General features: G+C 34.7%; 1 protein-coding gene across 1 annotated transcript; it reads right to left on the minus strand.

The window, feature by feature from the left end:
* Positions 1 to 3,108: 3,108 nt before the first annotated feature.
* On the minus strand, positions 3,109 to 21,118 carry LOC128982881 (heparan sulfate glucosamine 3-O-sulfotransferase 5). The gene is made up of 4 exons (XM_054401930.1): positions 20,783 to 21,118; positions 20,098 to 20,313; positions 13,149 to 13,418; positions 3,109 to 9,942 (listed from the first exon to the last, which is right to left on the minus strand). Exons 1-4 carry the CDS (start codon positions 21,002 to 21,004, stop codon positions 9,628 to 9,630), a joined length of 1,023 nt encoding a protein of 340 aa, XP_054257905.1. The 5' UTR covers positions 21,005 to 21,118; the 3' UTR covers positions 3,109 to 9,627.
* Between the last annotated feature and the right edge of the window lie 292 nt (positions 21,119 to 21,410).

Raw genomic sequence — 21,410 nt, forward strand, 5'->3', positions numbered from 1 at the left:
CTTGGAGTTATGAAACTTGGACTTGTGGTCCTTGCAAATCTGTACGTTTGGAGTTATGAAATTTTGTATTTTAATTTACTTGGTTTTATTTTAACTTGGACTTATGAATCTTGGAGTTATGAACGCTTGGAGTTATGAAACTTGGTCTTATGATATTTTGGTTTTAATTTACTTGGACATAATTTTACTTGGAGTTATGAAATGTTGTATTTAAAAGTACTTGGAGTTATGAAAACTTGGAGTTATGAACCTCACCCCTTTTACGCACGTCAACGCTAATACTCAGATGCGATATTTGTGTTGCTGCCATGTTGACAGTACACTTTGATGGCGCGAACAAACACTCATAAATTCTTTCCACTCAACTGAGTGAAATAGCGCAATGGCAATTTGTTTGTTGGCTTTCCCGACGAGTTTCGATCCCAATAATTAACTTTGAATTGATTAAATATGCCTTCTACATATTTACAAGAGCAATATTCCGTAAATACTTTAAATCGACATTTATTGTAAGCTTGAGGCTTTGGGCTTTGCAACGAAGTATAAACCTAGAATAAGAAAATAAGTTCATTAATTCTACTGCAAAACCGGCTAATATTATAAATCAAAGATTTGTTATTGTCATTAATCCATTTGTATAGATTTTTGCGTTTCTTTCAAGTTTTATGGCCTGAATATAAAATCCAAAGACAGGTTGTAAATCTGTACACCAAGACGCGTGTTTTGATGTATAATATGTTGAGATAGGCATAAAACAAAAAAACTTACCGGGAAAAAACATTCCATGTAGCGTATTAAATAAAATATAGATAGATTTAATTAGTGCTCAACGGCTATGTGTGGGAAATGACTGCATTCAAGATTCAAGGGAAAAGTTTGTACACGAACCTCAGGAGACCGAGGATATTTTTTTAGTGCAGCAAAGATACTTGGCACACGAATTAAAAACTAAATTTTTTTAGAGAGCTGCAAAACCATTTCGGTGTATAAGAACGCAATTTTTCACCACACTATACCCTATTACCACTATTCATCACAATAGTAATGCACACTAACAGTCAACGCAACTGCAACTTTAGGGTTGTACACGGGTTGTACGGTATGTGAAGAAATAATATGAGGAATCAGCAAAAATAATAAATAAATAGTTGCTAGGCAGAGGTGACAATAAAACAAGCCTATTAATTGCAATGCTATGGACACTGTGTATTTAATATGCATTAATGTTTTAGGAAAGTAAGCGAACAGCTGATTTTCGGCCATAGGGATGTAAAAAGCTGCTCGGTCCCCAAATAATGACGATGACAGCTGGCATATACAGCAATACGTAACTTTCGGTCTCCAATAAACGTTTGTAAAACGGCTAAAAACATCATGGTATGATGAAAATGAGTTTACCTACGACCGTTTTTTAAAGTAGCCATTTCAGTCCAGTTCTTAGAATTGAAAAGTTTCACTTTACAGCTGTTTACTTTCATATCCGCATAGTTTCATTTCATATCCGCATAGTTTTCTCATATCCACACAGGTAACGGACCAATGAGGTTCAAGTATTGAGAGAAAAGAATTAAAATTGTAATGTTTCGAACGTCAAGTAATCAGCTGATCAGCTGATCAGTTGACCAATTTAATTGTTGATCCGACTTGTTCATGTTGATACTCGCGTATTCTTAATTAAGTTGGTGGAAGTCCAAAAATAAATGAAATATTTGCCGAATTGTACCTGATACAATATTATTTATGGTAAGAATGCTGCTAGCAATGTAATATTTAACGAAGTTTAACAAACAAGTAATTACAGAACATCAGCTGATTATACAACAAGTCGTTGCATCACTTTCAGTGGCAATGACAATACACGAAAACATAACCTCTCTAAAAAGTTATCAGTAGTTATTGTTAGTAATTAAATCCAGCTTGATAGTAATTAAAAAACGGTCGTAGGTAAAGTAGTGTACGCAACTCGCGTTAATAGTCTTTACGACACTCGTAGAAGTTTTTAAGGCACTCGCCAAGGCTCGTGCCTTAAATTTTCTACTCGTGTCGTAAAGACTCACTTAACGCAATCGTTGCGTAAACTACTATTTTAGCTTCAAGTGAGTAAAAATCAGCTGTTGTCAACTCGGTTGTAATTTCAATAATTTGTAAACAATCACATATTGTATCAAAAGTATGTATCGGTTGTATAATTGATTGTATCTAGCCTTATTCTAAATAGCTCTACATATCAATGGTATAATGTACACCACGAATACACTAACAAAGTCGTATTAGACGAAACGATTAAATCTCTTACCAAACAGCTGCTTGTTTCCGTTAGCAAATTAACAAATGAGAATTAGTTTTGAGAGGTTATTTTTAAATTAAAACTATTTTAGTTTTGTAACATAGCTTGTTCTAATAATGGCAAATAATATGACGAAAAATAGTTCATCACATGGTCAAAAAGTGTATTTTCACCCCTCGCTAATAAGCAAGGGGTAAAAATACACTGGTAAAGTTAAACTAATATTTTTTTTTATATATAAAAAAATAAATAACACGGAAAATGTTCCGACCTCGGCTTGCCTGGAACGTAAAGATTGAGCTCGGATCGAAAAGACTCACTTTAGGCCCTAGTGATGAAACACTTTTCTGATGCTTTTAAGTCTGTTAAATTCACACTTAAAAAAGGAATTATACATATTTCAAACTTGTAATAACGATAATACCTTGTTCAAGACTGATAACTTTAAGTGATGGATATCAGTTTAACTTTATTATTTGATTCATACAATAAGTCTTGCACTACCAACATAGGCAGATCAAGAGGTACCAGTAGTAATGCAGGGATGAGATGAGATGAGATTTTCTACCTCAGCTAACAAGATACATTACATCAGTCGTGTCTTTCAATCACTGATCACCTAAAACTTATAACTTAATATGCATAGACCTCAAAGACACAGAAACAGACAATATTTTCCCAGATCAGAGAACAATTCTAAGAAGGAGTTCCAGTTCCAATAACTAATTTAAAGTGAACTATATACGTTATACTATATAACGTTCGTAGTTTTTTTCAGGTAACGAGATAAAACACCTAGGGAAGGAAGAAAAACATAAGTATTATGAGCCAAGAGGCGTTTATTAAGGATTAATTTACAGAGACAAGAGAGATATAGAGAGATAAAGAGAAGGAAAACATCTTATGAGAAGAATGTAACAAACATGATTAGGCCTTGTTACAATGTAAAGAGTTGAATGGATTGTTGGGAAGGGAGAATGTGCCCTGCTGGGAAACAAATGTATTGATCACAGTAACAATGTTCCTTTCAACTCAGTCTTAATCGTCAACTGTGGCATTTACGGCCAAATAGAAAATAGAAAATATCCAACAAAAATAAATAATTTCATTTGATATCGACAAGCTGGCAACGATTCTTTTTTCTGTTTTGATACAATATGGCATATTCGTTAGTTTATTGTTCAGGACCTGGAATTGGATTGTAACACAAGTGGTTTATAAATCATTCACAGATGTGTCTTGTAAAAGGTCTGAATTCAAAAAAGTGATATTGGATTCTGAGGATAGGGGCGAAGGAAGGAGGGATAGTGTCAAATGACAAATTTAATTCCTCATTTAGAAGACACGAATGATATGTTTCGTTTCAATCAGTCTAGAAACACTATACAAACACTTCTATAGAGCATCAAAAGACATAAGCGGAATGTACAGAACAACAAGTTGTATTACTACTATTGAAATATTCACATAACATTCATACCGATTCATACAAAAAGTCTTGCACTACCAACATAGGCAGATCAAAACAAACGGTACAAGTATCCAAGATCTTAGGTCAATAACAATTAAATAGATTAAAAACATTGATATATGTATAGTCTAAATACCTGTCACTGTTGTACATACGATGACCATTTTGTTAGACTGTTACTGTCATTCGTAGTACATATACTATGATTTGGATTGATCTTCTCGTGAATGTGTTGCTAGTGATCTGCCTATTACAATAAAAGACTTCCACCTCATAGCATTCAATGTGCAACACACATGTGGTGTTGTTGATTGGCGTTGTATTAAAAAAACTATTTAAAACATGTGTTTTTGTATAGGAACAGGAATATGGACCTCTCTATAGCAACAAAAATAGCATTCCACGTTTTAAATATAGCGTATTAACTGCTAAATAGGTACCATATAAAATGTATAGTATTGCTGGTGCATGTATACATCTTAAAAACAGATCACAGACATATAACTAAGACAAACATAAATATAGGCTAATTTTCTCTTTCAATACTTTGAACTAATGGTAACTGATAGTGAGGTATATAGTAGTAGCTGAGGATTATAATTATAGTGTGCTTTTTATGGGAAACTAGCAAACCTATCTGATTTCTTCCTGTCTTTCCTGAAAAATTCTTTCCAGTTAGAAAAAGGGTTCATAATGAATATTGTATTTTGTATACCTTATCTATAGTTTATTTTATATTACCCTGAATAGTGAATAGTGATATGGTAGGAGCACCAGTGAATGACTTTTTTAGCTTGAGTTTCCACTTGTATCCGACATGGGAAAGTGGACATTAAGCTACTGTGTTATAGTTAATAGTTTAAACATATTGCCCATATTCTCCTGAACTTCATAATGATCAAACTTACTGTATTATGTTCAAACAGAGTGTTTATGCATCATATTCATGCAATTCAATAATCCCTGCCCATTATTTAACAATTTGAAATTGTATTAAACCCCCTCCTTTTTGCCAACAACTCTTCCAAGATTCTCACGTTGAAGGTGAACGTATATAGTAAAAGAAAACATTTCAAGTAAATAACCGCAGCCCATAACCCGCAGTCACATTGCGGCTACACAACGTCACATTCACGTGATTTCTGATGATCATTTGGGTTTCCTAACAAAGCATCGCTTCCAAAACTTTGAAAGAAAATTGATCCAAATCTAGTTAATTGCCGAAACAAGTTATTTCCTAGTTACGCCCAAAGTTGTGATCCAGTAAATGACCGGATGTTTAAATAATCGTTGTTTATGGTTTTTATCGTAAAATGAGTACAACGTTATTGTACCTAAAGCAAGTAAAATGTTTAAAGCCAATTATTATATAATATATTGCATTTTCCATCCAAAAAATCATGACAAATACTACAAAACTTGTTTTTACGAGATGCTATAGTGGCGAGCTTGAAGATGAACTGGTTGGAACAGTTAGTCTTGTTTGTGTTACAAAAGGATAAGCGCCTTTTATATTTGAACCAGTGATAAGGTAGATTCTTATCAGACTTTAGAGTTACTTTAAAGAGCGTTTGTGATAGACTGGACAAAACAAAATGTTTAATATGATGTTTTTTATACGAAACGGTCATTCCCTGGGGGTGTTCATTCACTCACCCTATAGCTTCAAAAATGAACTATTTAGCATCGAAACTCTGATTGTTATGGAGAGCACTGAGTGGTATTTTTACTAGATTTTTATATTTAAATATCCTAAGTACAAATTAATGTGAACACATTATGTTCATTCATGTTGTAAGATTGGTATAAGCAAAGAAAATCTATATTATGTGGTATAAGCCATCACTATAAGTAATATACATTCTAAGTATATACTCAAAATCAATCATTTATTGCGATAGATTATTGCATATCTTTCAGTGTAAATATAACTGAAATGAACAATTAAAACATACGGTGTTAAGTATATTTACAATGACATTTCCTTAATTCTTGAACAACCAAACATTGTTAAAAACAATGGAGATACATTTATAACGTTTTAGCTGACTAACGGTTGAATTTTCAGTAACAATATTAACTAGTCTAATTTATGCTATAGTTTTATTGTATTAAACTTTAAAATATAACTACTTTTGAATAATGATATATGTGATAACTTAGTACAGATTTTGATTTCCTATTTATGAATTTTCATTCCTAAAATGAAAATCTATTTAATTCAATACATTTTAAAATAAATAATAACTTAAAGAATACTGATATGGTAAACATGATGGGTATGTGTTAAAACTTCAAGAACCATGAAAACATATAAATTAGTTTTGGCAAAGCCACATAAGACTTAAATTTGCGAATGGACTTTGCGAAAACTGATAATAAATTATTACAAATAATGTTTTGCAATGAATTGGATCGATTATAAAAATAAATACGATTTTCAATACGAGTTTTTATGAATTCCGTATCGAAATCAGGTTATAATTTAAACTAATTTTTGTCACGGAATGTTAAGAGCTATTGCAATTGAAAATCTATCTTGTCTGTGCCGGAATGCTTAGTTTATAACGCGAAAATCTATCTTGTCTGTGCCGGAATGATTAGTTTATAACGCAAAAATCTATCTTGTCTGTGCCGGAATGATTAGTTTATAACGCGAAAATCTATCTTGTATGTGCCGGAATGCTTAGTTTATAACGCGAAAATCTATCTTGTCTGTGCCGGAATGCTTAGTTTATAACGCGAAAATCTATCTTGTATGTGCCGGAATGATTAGTTTATAACGCGAAAATCTATCTTGTCTGTGCCGGAATGCATAGTTTATAACGTGGACACGATTTCTGAGAGCATGTTTAGTTGAAGGAAAGACGAATCAATATTATTATACCCAAATAGTTTTCAAGTAGGTAAATGTACAATTATTACCTATGTTTAAATATAGCTATTCTGTCGTAATATACTGTATTTGAGTTGTGTTGGAAAAAGTTATGCAAAGTACGTAAAAATATAATTTCCGCTAAATTTTCAACTTTTCAGGTACCAGTACATAAAGTTATAAACAATCCAACAATCAATAATTAGTTCTTATATAACATTTGCTAACATTAGTGATATGTATGTTCAGTCTGCTACTTCACAAGTCTCAATGGCTATGTAGGGAAGGTATGTTGTATAATAGGTTATTGTTTACATTCTGTATAATACACACTTCTGTGTAATACATTATGCACTCATGTCTGTCGTTTTATCTTCTGTTTATTAAGAGCCAAACGCATACTTTTAATGTACTTTTTCTTCCTCTTGTAAATGATTTATTTTCAGGTTATGTTGAGTTTAAAGATACAATAAATACTAATAGTACATAATTAAAAAATATTATTAATTAGTTAGCACAATAACATACTTGAGGTTTTAAAATAATAAAATAAATCTCTTGGACAAAGTCGATCTTACGCAATGTATTGTAGAAGTTGATTATAATATTCCTAACATTATTTATGTGCCTTTAATTCGGGGGGATTTTGGTGGGATAAGGTATGCCTACTTTAAACGATACAAAATGAAATAAAGTTATAGCACAGTTTTAACATTTCAAGCTTCGAAAGCTGTTCCTGTTTCTTATTCTCTAATTTCGCCCATTATGAAAAATCTTTATGGTTTACAACCCTTGATTTTGGCGAGTAATACAATCATAAAAAACGACAATAAACAATTTATTTAAACTTCTAAAGCAAACAACGCTTTTTGGTGCATGACAATGTCAACAACTGCCACTACTCCAAACTTAACGTTAGATGAGTAGCTGCTAATAACTCAAAACATAATAACCCTGTCACACATTTATCTTTCACACGTAAATGATCTAAGACTCAACAATGCATCAACAACTTCCAATGTGGAGTGACCTACTACGCTACTTAAGGCACAGACCAACATGATCTAGGACTAAAGGAGCCAGACAGGAGTTTGGCTAGGAAATCTCTCCATAATCGTGTAAAACTGTTGCTTAACTAAATATATAATTGGTTTCAAAACGGGTTTAATATTATATTGCATCATCCCGTTAATGACGACGAATCAAAAATATAATCGTAGGAAATGCCCAATAAAATAAATGCAATTGCATTTTTAATTTGAAGTTCAGAAAAAAAAAACTAAGTGTTAATAGCACAAATTATCGCTATCACAAAATGTACAATTGTTAGGGGTAAAAGTTAAAACATGGTAATATAAGCTACGACATATTTATGTAAATATGTTAATGCACCTACATTGGAATATATAATTGGTGTTGTTTTTATTGCTGTTTGGAGAGATTCCTGGAACCATTATTGCTCCTCCGCATTTAAAAACACACAACATCTAGAACTCTTATTTACAAAAACATTGAGAGATGCAGAAATCTATCCACTATATTACACAATATGAGTAAGATATAAAATCGACTCTTTTTCATAATTCCAAACGAGAAATTACCAGTCAATTAGAGACAGATAAATGTAAATTTAATTCCAAGCCTTAATAGTTTCACAGTACTTCCTAAAGCTACAAATCGAATGGGTTTCTGGAGCGATAGTTATGTTTCAAGCAACTATGTTAAATTTGTCCTTATCTCTCATTGATTCTATTACATTATAAGGCAAGTAAAATTTTAAACAAATGAATGCATACATGTTTTAGTAAAAACATGTGTGGATATATTAAAATACTCATATGAGACTGTTTTTATGTCACTCGTAAAGGTAAAATTTTGGTTAATTGAATTTTTAGACTGAATTTGTTGTGGAAAATTAGAAGTTTTTGTATTTAATCAGGGCAAAGAAAAATATGTTATATATCTTATAAAAAACATTTTTATTTTATTTGTTACATATTTAAAATTTTATATTTGTTCCTCGATCTGGTTGATACAGAACAACCGATATTATCTGCTCTCCACGGCCTCGGGTTTTACGAGTTTGTTTTCAGAACAAACATTTTCGAAAGGTTTATAAACATTTCGGGACGAGTGCGGGTGGAATCATATTTTACAACAAGTTTAATTTGTATAACTAATACATCCAGTAAAAGTTATTGGAATTCATAACCTTATTTGAAAATAGGGACTAACGCTACTACGGAAGATACTTTTACTTTCATTTGTGCTCCTCAATCCTAAAACGTTTCGGTGTAATTTATCCGGGTATAACACCTTTTAAGTTTACTGTTATCCTTTAAGTTACATATTAAAAGTACGGTATGAAAATATATTATTTCGTTGTGACACCGCCAAGGCTGTTGATATGTTTCGGTTCTTAAATCTAAGTAATTGATACACTAGCTGACGCAACCGCTCTTAGAACACAAAGCTTATACTTGCGACTGTAGCGCTTCCCTAGAGGTGAATACTAATGTCTCCCGTCTGGCTCCAAGTATAAAAATGGCCGGTCTAAAATATTTTACATGATATGTATCTGTGTTTCTGTGATATGTATTTGTTTCTCAATAATTCAAATTTTCAATATTTGTGCTTATTTATTAGAGCCATTCCAGTCGAACTGAACTACTGCTAACAAAATGTATTACCATATACATAGTCATCTCAATTATTGTTAAAACAGTTTGATCTCTCTGTAATTAATTGGTAAAATATTTAACTTAGCTGGATAATGTGTTTTAAACTCGCTCTCCAAGAGTTCTAAATACTATAGCAAGTACAGTATCAGGCAAAATACTGCAAATACAATTTCACCATAGAAAATCTATGTGTTGAAATTTTATTTTTGAATACTTAGTTTATTTTTTATTGATACGTCTATTATAATTTTAAAACGAAAAATGTAATGTAAGCGATTTGACTGGAATGGCTCTGCTATAAATATGATGATTATTATTCCTCTGGCCACCCCAGGTCCTCTCCCACAAGGTCGTAGAACTTCTGGTTGTGTTCGCTGAAGAACCTCCTCAACTTGGAGATGACCGCTGGGTCCACCCTCGGGTGTCGCCGACCCTTCGACTCTCTCAAACACTTATCCGCTGTTTCGTTCCTCAAGCAGAAGAACCCCTTGGTGTGATTGAAGTAGAAGTTGTGTCTTGTGATCCGCGGTTCCAGCCCCAGGAACCTCTCTATCCGCTGTAGTTGGGAGACAGGATCTTCTATCAGATGGTCACCATTCACAACTAGAAGCTGGTGGCGCGGGAACACCTTGGCAAACATATTCAAAAGTTAGATAGACATACAAGTTAGAAGGCGTGTACCATGATCTACGCGATATCTAACATTTTAACCCTTTTATTGGTCATAGAACAAAATTATTCAAGAAAAATCCAAATAATCTTTAGGTTTATAATCATTCAATAAATCGGTTTAGGTTGAATGAACCATTCAATTCAAAAGTGACAAATACGTGTTCAGAACACATGGCGGACAATTTGGTTACATAAAAAGTACATAACAAGAAACTATTACCTAAGGCTTTTAACAATAACCCAAGAAGAAACCCTTGGAGTGGCGAATCGAAAAAAATGTCGATATAAAATGTGTTGCTGGAGCGGCGGGCAACAAAATTTGTCGATCAGCGTAACGTGTTTTCCGTTGCATATTACACACAGTTAGTTGGTGAAATGACATAACACTTATACCAATGGAAATATGAGATTCTGAAGTTTCATTTGATTATACATGGTGAGGCAATGAAAGCGTCCCAATTTATAAATAGTACAAATTTAATGCTATTTTAAAACAAGGTAATTTACCCTATACATATAAGTAGCACATGAATACACAGCTTATCTTTTGCCATTTAATTTTGACAAAGCCATTTTCTATATCTTGGAAATAAACCCCTTCAATTGACATCCTTGTCCTACTTGACATTCCTTATCAGTCCCTTGAAAATGCCATTGAATACTCCTTCCAGCATTTCTTCAGGAATCACTTTAGTTTATTGGGCAATTCAAGAAAACCTCTACGGCAACTTTGAAAAGCCTTAAATTTCAAGTAGCTTATAGGGAGAACCCCAAAGAAAGCAAAGAGCCAACGTAAAGCTTCCAACAACGAAAGCATTCTGGCAAACCTCTTTGGACTTTGAGTTACTGCGACTCACACACTTTCAACATTTGCTGGTTTACAAAGAGTTGTCCGGCACCTACCAACTACATGTATGGTTAATAAGTTAAAGCTGTTAACCTAAATAATTGTACCCAGTTCCCTATTGTTTTCCAATCTGGAACAGCACAATATTGACCAAGTATAGAATGTGGTCCAAACAATCTCTGGGTACATGAATCACTATTTTAAAAATAGGTTCCTCCATCAAAATCTCAGTGTTACAATCCTCAGGCACAATGTTTACTAAAATGGCATAGTGTGCTTGATATTATAGGCACAGCTGTTCATTCATTGTTGCTTTCCTCATAATGTGACAACGAAAGAAAATCGGGGTGCTTTCACTGCCTCACCCTGTATGAACGAACCTTATAACATAAGTATATCGATCTAATCATGAGTTACATTTGAATTAAAATAACGCGCTAACTCGCGACATGTTTCGTTGTGAAATCGTAAAAGATGAGTAATTTCAAAAAATCATAGCAGGCGTTTCTAGCAAAGACAAGTGATTCCACAGCAACAAGGAGGTCGCGAGCTTTCATGTCCAGCATCTATAGGGAGTTGAGTATGCACTGAAAGTGTAACTCTTTTGACTTTTGATGGGGGCATCTTGGAGATGACATAAACCGATGTTGTGGCCCTCCCAGCAGGTGCACAACTTGCTGAGGCACATTCTAGAACATCGCTCATATCTCGTGAACTAGACACGATAGAAACATGTTTTAAACGACATTGTATTAATAACTTAATCCGCTTACAAAAAAAGTACAATAAAAATTCAGTTTTTAAATACAATATACATATAAGAAAAACATAGATAAAAGACGTGTTCAATAAAGCAGCAGAGGTCCTAGGCTGTAGATTCTTTGAGGTCTTACCAGCTCTACATTGCTCGGTTTTTGTCATCTCCAAGATGCCCCCAACAACAACCAAAAGTCACAATGAGTGCATACTCATAATACATTCCAACAGCTGATGAAAAATGTTTGTAAATAGCCAATTTTTACGTGAGGTTAGTGCATCGATCTAGAATGTTTTGATTAAACCTAAAATTTTGACACGTATGAACACATGATCGCACTACACCAAATAGGTTCATCTTCAAAGATATTCCACCACACCTAAACCGCTTCTAGCTAAAAAAATCCAACTGTAGTTGTAGTAATTGACGTTTTCCAATTTTTCCTTATTATGGCTAATAAATCTACAAAAATAATTCATTTGTAAATATTATGATATTATCTTTGTAGAGAAGTAAATTCTCTACAACTTGCATATTTTGAACTGTGCAATAAAAATTTACGTTACAAGTGAAAAGTTGTTTGCTTTTGAAATAAAATAAAATATATATATATTGGTTCTTTTATTTTTTCCTAAATCCACCGTTCTAAAATTGGTTTTAGCGAATTTCCCTATAGGGAAGTAGCTATTACCGTAGGTCTCATGGTAAGACTTAGGCCCGGGACCGATTTACTTTTTCATTTTGATGTCCCCAGAGGCCAAAAACAGCACTCGTTCAAATTTTTATATATGTATATATATATATATATATATATATATGTGTGTGTCCGTGAACACGATAACTTGAGTAATTTTTATCCGATATTGATGAAATTTGGTTTGAAGGTGTAAGGCGGGATAAACTTGAATGAGTTCGCGATCCAGCATGATCTGACCATGGGAACAGGGTTTTATGGGGGGTTTTATGGGGTAAAAATTGGTTTTTCTCACTTTTGACCCTCAAAACACAAAATTTCCCAATTTTTCTCTAAACCTTCTTAAAGAGCTCAAAAAAAACAAACAATTCAGTATATCAAAGTGTTTTTGTACGGTTATTGGTTACGGAGAAAACTAAAAAAATGGTAAATTTAAAATTCCCATGTTATTCTTATGGAGAATATTGTAAAATGTTGTAGTTTGCTTGTTTATGGATATCTTTTGATCAAACTTGGCAAATATATTCATTTTATACTAAGCAATAATTATTTTACTTAAAACACACACTTTATTAGTTTCCTTGTAGCAGCAAACCTAGGTACTCGTTAAACCTAATGTTATTTAAATAGATCAATTGAAAATCAATTCAGCCAAATGGAAATTCGCTTAGGCGTCAGGTTTGCTGCGGCGGGGGTATTTTTTATTATTATCTTTGAATTCTACTGACTATCACGAACAAAATAAATGTACGATTCAATAAGGTTATCTCTACTTACTAATTTTATACAAATAAAAAAAACCTTACAAATTCACCAAAATAAGCGCGCCACATACTGAACTCCTAGGGGGAATGTAACACACACCTCTAGCCAGCGATGTGTGAATGTGTGGTAGAGAGATACTGCTAGCGGCTTGTAGGCAGCGTTGACGCTACCATCAGGTTTGATGGCCAGTTGCTCGAAGCTCCTGTGCGACTGCGACTGCGACTGCCCACTGCTGCTGCTGCTGCTGCTAGAGGGAGTGGCCGCGTGGCTGCGAAGTTGAGTGTAGTCGGAAATAGCTCTGGTCACCGGCTCACGGACTATCAGCAGCAGCTTCACACTCGCATTCATAGCGCGAATCCGTTCTGGCACCTGCAATATATGTCTTGAAATAAGAAAGGATAGTCTATGAGAGCGATTAGTAGTTTAAAAGTTTTGTCAACTAACGCTAAGCAACGTAGTAACTATAACAGACTGCACAACGCAAACTGTCGTTTTTTTAATACGCCCACCATCCTAATGGCTTCAATGTCCATACTCAACAGTGATACCCGGTGTTACCGCAATTTTGATCTCTAATAACAGAAAGTAAAAATGTGCATAAACGGGAAAACAACCTCAAAATGTAATATTTTATGATTTAGATAAACGATTTATACTGTTATTTACAGTCCAACAAAGTTAAAGTCAAACTATGAAAGTTTAATCTTTTTAATAAATCAAGACAATGTATGAAAATCACTTGTTTTCACGTCCTAAAACGTATTCAATAACTGAAACGTACTCATAGACGAACGAATGATCAAGTCGTGTAGCAAATTGAACGACGCAACTGAATGTTTTCTCTTTAAATAATTGCTAGATTCACAAAGTCAAAGTAGGCTGTTGGCATCTCGCGAACCTTTAGTCAGAGATTATGTTGAGCAGCACATAATTCATCAAACTATGGCTAGATGTTGTTCTTTCTGAGGCGTAGCCGGCCGATGACGTCACCACATGCAAACTGACTGATGGACTACCTGTAGAATATACCTCCTACTACGACAATCCGACAAATATCCAATCTTTTGTGTCTAAATGTGTACACTTTGCATGTCTAGTTCCCTTCATTTACATCGATATTGTATTTCAGTTCTTCTTAGTAGCTTACTACGGCATCGGCCTGATTTGAATAGTAAATAAATGTCTTCCAAGAATCGTTGTGCCCTGACTTGTTGGACCGTGACTGATTGGGATGTGTGTTTGTAATGTTGCAAACAAGGACCAACAAAGAGTGCTTCAACCAGAAATCTGAGCAATCGTGCCTGAGGTGTAAACACTAAACAATAAAATACACGCTGAGATATAAGACAAGCTATAAGGAAATGCTATATTTTATTAAAAAGAAATCAGCAACAGTTAAAGACCTAAAATATAATATATTTTATTGATTGATCGTTTTAGAGTTTTTGTATTGCTGTTTGAACCAAGTATTTTAGCCCGGTATCTTTGGTAATCAAACGACGTGAAACATGTACACGTACTTTTGAATAATGTGAGTGCACCAGAGAATGACCATCCCCAAGTGAACGACCGTTACGTATAAAAAAACCTTAAGTTACCACTGTGGTAGATATGAATACTTTTAGTTGAACAGGCCAGGCGAAGTAAGAACAAACCAAGCAGTCAGGATTTGCCTCATTAGCTGTTTATTATTCGATCATTTTGAATTTGGTGTTTTGATCGGACATTCCAAGTGCTAAATAGTATTCTTGACGTATTTTCATAAAATAAGCCATTTTTAGCGAATTTCCCATATAGGGAATAAGCTATTACCGTAGTACTCATGGTAAGACCTGGACCCGGGACCGATATAATTTTTCATTTTGAGGTCCCTAGAGCCCAAAAACACCATCCGTTCAAATTCATATATATATGTGTGTGTACCGTTAGCGTGATAACTCGAGCAAAAATGATCCGATTTTGATGAAATTTGGTACAAACGTGTAAACCTACGTTTATTCGAACGAGTTCGTGATCCAGCATAATCGGACCATGGGAACGGGGGTTTATGGGGGTTTTATGGGGTAAAATGGGGTTTTCCCATTTTAGACCCTAAAAACCAAAAATTTTGCAATTTCTTTTCAACCCGTTTAGTAGAGCTTAAAAAAGAAGAAAGAAATAATTTAGTATATTGAAGCGCTGTTGTATGCCTAACGGTCACAGAGAAAATTCAAAAATAGTCTAATTTAAAATTCCCATGTTATTCTTATGGAGAAAATGAAAGTTGTTGTAGTTTACTTGTTTATGGATATATTTTGATAAAATTTGGCAAATTTATTTATTTCATCTTATACTATTGACGTATCCTCAAAAACACGTTTTACCTTTCCCGTAGCAGCAAACCTAATCACTCGTTTAATCTAATGTTATTTAAATAGGGAATAAATATGTCTTATTTATGGAAATATTTTAGTAAAAATGTAATCAGACAAGTTGAAATTCGCTAGTTTGCAGGTTTGCTGCGGCGGGGGTATTTTGTATTCTCCAGGTAATAAGTGTTATACAAGATATATAAAAGAATACATACAAATTGAAGTTAAATACATGTTATTAACTACATGTACTTGCAATTTACCTTTCCTTACGCTTGCTTCCATTGTACAGTGAATTATAGCACGGGAAACCCCAAAATATCACAATCCATGGTTTAAAGTAATACTATATCCACGCAATGTTTTTTCGATCTATCTCAAGCATTAGACAGTTTCAATTTTAACGTAATCCCCTAGATGGATCGAACATTTTGAACTAAGTCATAATCCAAACACATAATGGATGTCCGAATACATAATCTAAAAATGTAATAAGACAAGTTGAAATTCGCTTAGTCTGCAGGTTTTCTGCGGTGGGGGTATTGAGTAAATTAAGATATAAAACTAAAAGACAGCCATTTTGAAACGAAATCATATTTTAAATGAATTGTTCAAATAGCTCATTACTTTTTAAACTTGTATACCAAATTTCGTAAAGATATCCTGAATAGTCTTTAAAGATATAAACTTAACTATTATAAGGTAGCTTCACGTGAACATTTGAACAAAGACGTGGTCAGAATTACAATATCATATTTCACCTATTCCTACGTTGTCAAGTGATGTCCTTTCCAAGAATGTTTCATCCGAACGAGTCTGCCATTCTTTTAATATATGGTTAAGTTTTAACATGTGTTTTGTGCGTGATATGTCCTATTAGTGTATTTGTTTGAATGCCAATGGCCAATAGATTATTGTGGGGGGGGGGCAGGGGGGATAACATTTAAAAATACTATACAGACCATAATATGCGGCAATTCACCGGTGCAATGATTTATTTGTAACAATTTGTATTTTCAAAACTTTGTTAGAATATAATACTTAGGTAAATCATTAGGACGTACAGGAGAATACAAATATAACACTGTAGCTAAAAAGCATATTTTTCCATGACAGATACACGTGGAAAACCAAGCTTTAACGGACATTCACTGGTTCATACACCTTGCATATGAAATGTTAAAGGATTGATCGGATGTTGGTATAACCATTTTATTTTGATATAAAAAAACAAAATATAACACTTATTAAAACAAACTGATTAGTACCACTTCTTGTAGTGACTACTTAAATAAAATTATGTTAAAAATGATCTTAAAAATCATGGTTTACATCCTGTGGCATAAGAGGTTGACAAGGAAAGCAAAGTATATTTGATGATTGGTGTAATAATTTTCAAACTGAATTCTGTTATTGGGCCTAAACTGTCATAATCTCTCTCTCTCCATATATATATATCTATCTATATAAATAAAATTACAGTTTTGTCTGTACATTGCTTAGAATCATGCAGTTTTTGGTTATTTTTACGTTTCATAGCCTAAGAAAGCCGAAACGAGTCTTATCTCAATTTCTGTCTGTGTCTGTCTGTTTGTCCATTCTGTGGTTCCGTCTGTAACGCCAAAATGTCATTTTACGCGGCCTACTCCTAGAAAACTAGAGTACCGATCAAGGTTCTAATCATTTTTCTGTATTTACTGGAATGGTGAGAGTGTCTTTGGCTATAAAAACATGGCCTCGCTTCTTTTAAAACAAAATAACGAACCATCAAAAACACAATTTTGTTAGATTTTTGTCAAATTTTATCCCAATGTTTACTTTTACTTTTATGAAATAACGATCAGCTGTTTGGATTAGTTCTCACTTCTAGCTGTCACTGATATGTTTACATTAAAAGTTTACAAATACCGCAACCATTTCCGATCAAGTTTTGTTAGCACATCCAAACCAAGTGAGATTAAAAACGTTGTGCCTTACTTAACCGGTTTAATTAATCGCAAGTGCAACGATTGTTCTTAAGTTTTGATAACCGGGGAAAATACTGCGAATCAGTGTTGTATAGTGTTGGGAAACTTACATTTTTTTAATCATCGTCACCAATAGCTTACAAAAAAGGTTTTCACTCATTGACGGCGCTTCAAGGACAGTTGTGTAAAATGCAAAGTAAAAAATCACAACTGCAGTGGGTGATCGTGGATGTTGTTGCGATCTTGGAAGATCTTTCTGATTTCGCTGTGATCGTAACAGAGGTTTAACTTACAGGTGTAGCTAAACTCGCTTTTCCAATGTGTCACTTTGGTTTCTACTTATAGTGCTTACATTTCGACAACGATATCGGTACTTTTCCTACTTAAGAAGTAAAACTACAAACGTCCAAAACCCCAGATTTGTGCGTTTTTTGTCACATTTCCTCCAAATATTTGCTAGATATATACCGATTATCGTTTAGAGATTACGTAATCTTTTAAATAAGAAACCTTTGTTTGGATAAAGGTGGTTTCTTCAAACTGTCATTAATATGTTAACATTAAAAGTTGCTTACAAATAATGCTATTAATGGGAAATAACTTTGATTTTCGAAAACTAAAAAAAACCAAGGGATATTAATAACTTTGGTACTGCACCACATTAAGTGACAGTTTTTTTTTAGCAAACCATAGTGAGTGTTTAAAGCTTTACATTGTTAACGTTACATGTTACATGTTTTGTGGCCTGTGTATTTATTTATTTGCCCACGGATTAACACCTATAATACAGTTTGATTAGAAGGACAGTTTGAATTGGTTGTAAGTACTATAGTTCTTTTCTTAAATGTAAACGTTGGTTTTTGGTCTGCTACTTTTCCTTAGAACCGGTGGTAGCAATCATTACGTATCATCATTACGAATCATTACGTACAAACACATCACTATTTACAACTATAGTTATCGTTAGTGCTGCACCTTATTTCTTATTAAATTTAATTGATGTCCTACTGTATAATTTTTGCGTTTTCTGTCTGGACTCCAAAATGTTAGTTTATGCTATGAAATGATAAAACATTATTGAAAGATTTTTTAGCAAACCATCATGAATTTTTAAAGCTTGGCGTTGTTAACGAATAAATTTTTTGTGGACTGTGTATTTATTTAATTATTTATATATTTACCAACGGATTTACACAAATTTTACAGTTTGATTAGGCCTAAAAACGATTATCATACAATTTGATGACACCATCAAAACTTTCAAATAATTATTTTGTTTTTTTATTTGCTTTGGTTAAAGCGTAGCGAATCCCCTAATTCAATTTTTTATTTGTGTGTGTATGTCTGTTGGTAACACATTAATGCCCTTATTTCTCAGTGTTTCGTGGAAAAGACAAGAGCGCCTTTGTTAATGAAAATTTCAACCCGAATAAAGTCAATTAGTGAGTCGGTGGCTCAGACGGTAGCGTCGCGGACTTCGGGCCCAAGGTAGCGATGTCGTGGGTTCGGATCCTGGTCACTGCCACTATAATTTATCAGTACAGTTCACCTTTGTACTGTACCGCCTTGCTTTGCTGTAAACGTTCCACGCACTGGCGCTTAGTCTATGTGAACGGGCAAATGCAAGGTAAAAAGAGGCCGCCAACCTCTTTTTTTGAAAGTAAAGTAGTAAAGTAAAGTGTGCAGTAGTGAGGTTGAGGTAGTATTTTAACTACTTTTAACCAGTGTTAAAAGTAACTTTCAATTACAGGCCTACCTTAGGGCTATGCCTCATAGATCTATAAAGCAATTCCTTTTATCATTACGATCGGGTGACATTTAATTGCGAAGCATTCGTTTTGGCTTTAAAATTGTCAGATATTGTATTTGCGAAGGTTTATATGTATTCCTATACAGTAATAGTTTTGCCAGCATATCTGGAAAAATGCACACTAAATATGCAAACCAACTCCTGTTCTGAATAAAGGTTTCAACTTACTACAAGATTCCCGGGCAAACAGCTAGTATCTATATATATAAAATCCAATGTATGTTTGTATATTTGTTTGTTTGTTTGTTTGTCCTTTATGGACTCCGAAACCGCTCGACAGATTGTAATGAAACTTTCAGGCATTATTAAGCATTATTCAAGAATGGTTTGTATGAAGTTTGGTGCAGATCCGTCAAAAGGGCTCCGCCCTAGTGGCTGCGGAGTTTCCCATGTTAACCTTATGAGAACTCATATTTAAATGGAATTTAAGAATCTTAACAGCTGGTTCAACTAAACAGTTTGATTATATGATGTTCAATAGCATTAAAAAGTGATAGGTTTACCAACAGGGTGCAGCAAATTTTTTTTAAATTTATGACAACAGCTAATTTGCAACCAAAAGGTGAGTGAGCGTAGCGAACGAACTTCAACCTGGAGGCGAGTTAGCGTAGCGAACAAACTTACCTGAAGGCAAGTGAGCGCAGTGAACGAGCTCTAACCTAAAGGTGAGTGAGCGTAGTGAACGAACTTCAACCAGGACGTGATTGAGCAATGAGAACGAGTTCATCTTGAAAATAAACGAGCATTTGACACAAAACCACATTAGGACAGGACGACGTCCGTCGGGCCAGCTAGTAATCTAATAAAATATATAAGCTTACGTATAAACTTGCCTAATAAACTTACGCCTATTTAATTTTTTGAGTTATGTTTGTGGATTGTAAATACAGTAGGTGAAAATCGGTTAGTGCGTATCCTACCTCGGGCGTGACGAAGTAGGAAGGACTTTTCTCGATGGTGACTTGGTCCTTGAATGAATGCGGCATCTTGTGGCGGTACCACTCCAAACCTCGGCTGTAGTTGTCGTCTCTGTCGAAGAAGTGGACCTCTCCGGCGGCCTTCTGTACCCGGGGGTGTAGGAATAGCATCTCCAGCAGCGCTCGTGTCCCGCACTTGCGGACTCCAATGATGATTGCCTGAAGAGTGCACAGTTAAATACATAACATGGAGTGTTCACAAACTACACAGCATATCCAAAATGGAGGAATATTGTGAATATCCGTTCAATCGTCGACCAATCGAATAAGCTGTGAAATGAGGTGACAAGTGCAATGAATGTAGACAAATATAATATTATAATACTACTTAATTTACCTAGGAAAATATCATTAACGTGAAAGTGTCAAAAACCCAAGTTTTTGTAGTGTTCACTGAAGATAAAGAAGGCTGCTTAATTGTATAACTGTAATAAAATAATTGAATTGCATACAAAAAACATAAAAGAAAACATAATTTGTTGGAAATATATTATAATATTTTAATAGAGGTAAAAGATACAGTAGTTAGTTTTCTCGTAAGTGTGATGACCTGAGATGGACGAAATCCCATGCGATGAGAGCTTTACTCTTCATCTCTAACTTAGCTTATTATGTTACAATAACTCACCTGAGGTAACCGGCGACTCGTTCGTGGGAAATGGACATGAGTGGGAAACGTGACAGCCTGGTTGAAGCTGAGTGGGGGAGAGCCAGAAGCAACCTGCAGCTCGTACACGGCTGTGTCATAGAGCGTAACATGTAGCGTTAGAAACAGCGTGACGAGGCTAGCAGACAACAAGGCGGCAGTAGTGCGTGGCCTGCAGTCTGCATGAGGGGCACCACGCACCATCCCCCACACACATCAACTGTAAAAAGACAAACATACAGCGTGACGAGGGTAGCAGACAACAAGGCGGCAGTAGTGCGTGGCCTGCAGTCTGCATGAGGGGCACCACGCACCATCCCCCACACACATCAACTGTAAAAAGACAAACATACAGCGTGACGAGGCTAGCAGACAACAAGGCGGCAGTAGTGCGTGGCCTGCAGTCTGCATGAGGGGCACCACGCACCATCCCCCACACACATCAACTGTAAAAAGACAAACATACAGCGTGATGAGGGTAGCAGACAAGGCGGCAGTAGTGCGTGGCCTGCAGTCTGCATGAGGGGCACCACGCACCATCCCCCACACACATCAACTGTAAAAAGACAAACGTACAGCGTGATGAGGGTAGCAGACAAGGCGGCAGTAG

This window comes from Macrosteles quadrilineatus, unplaced genomic scaffold (assembly GCF_028750875.1).
Source record: "Macrosteles quadrilineatus isolate MER2022 unplaced genomic scaffold, UCM_ALF_1.0 Scaffold_1__1_contigs__length_201487025, whole genome shotgun sequence".
NCBI classification, from domain to species: domain Eukaryota; kingdom Metazoa; phylum Arthropoda; class Insecta; order Hemiptera; family Cicadellidae; genus Macrosteles; species Macrosteles quadrilineatus.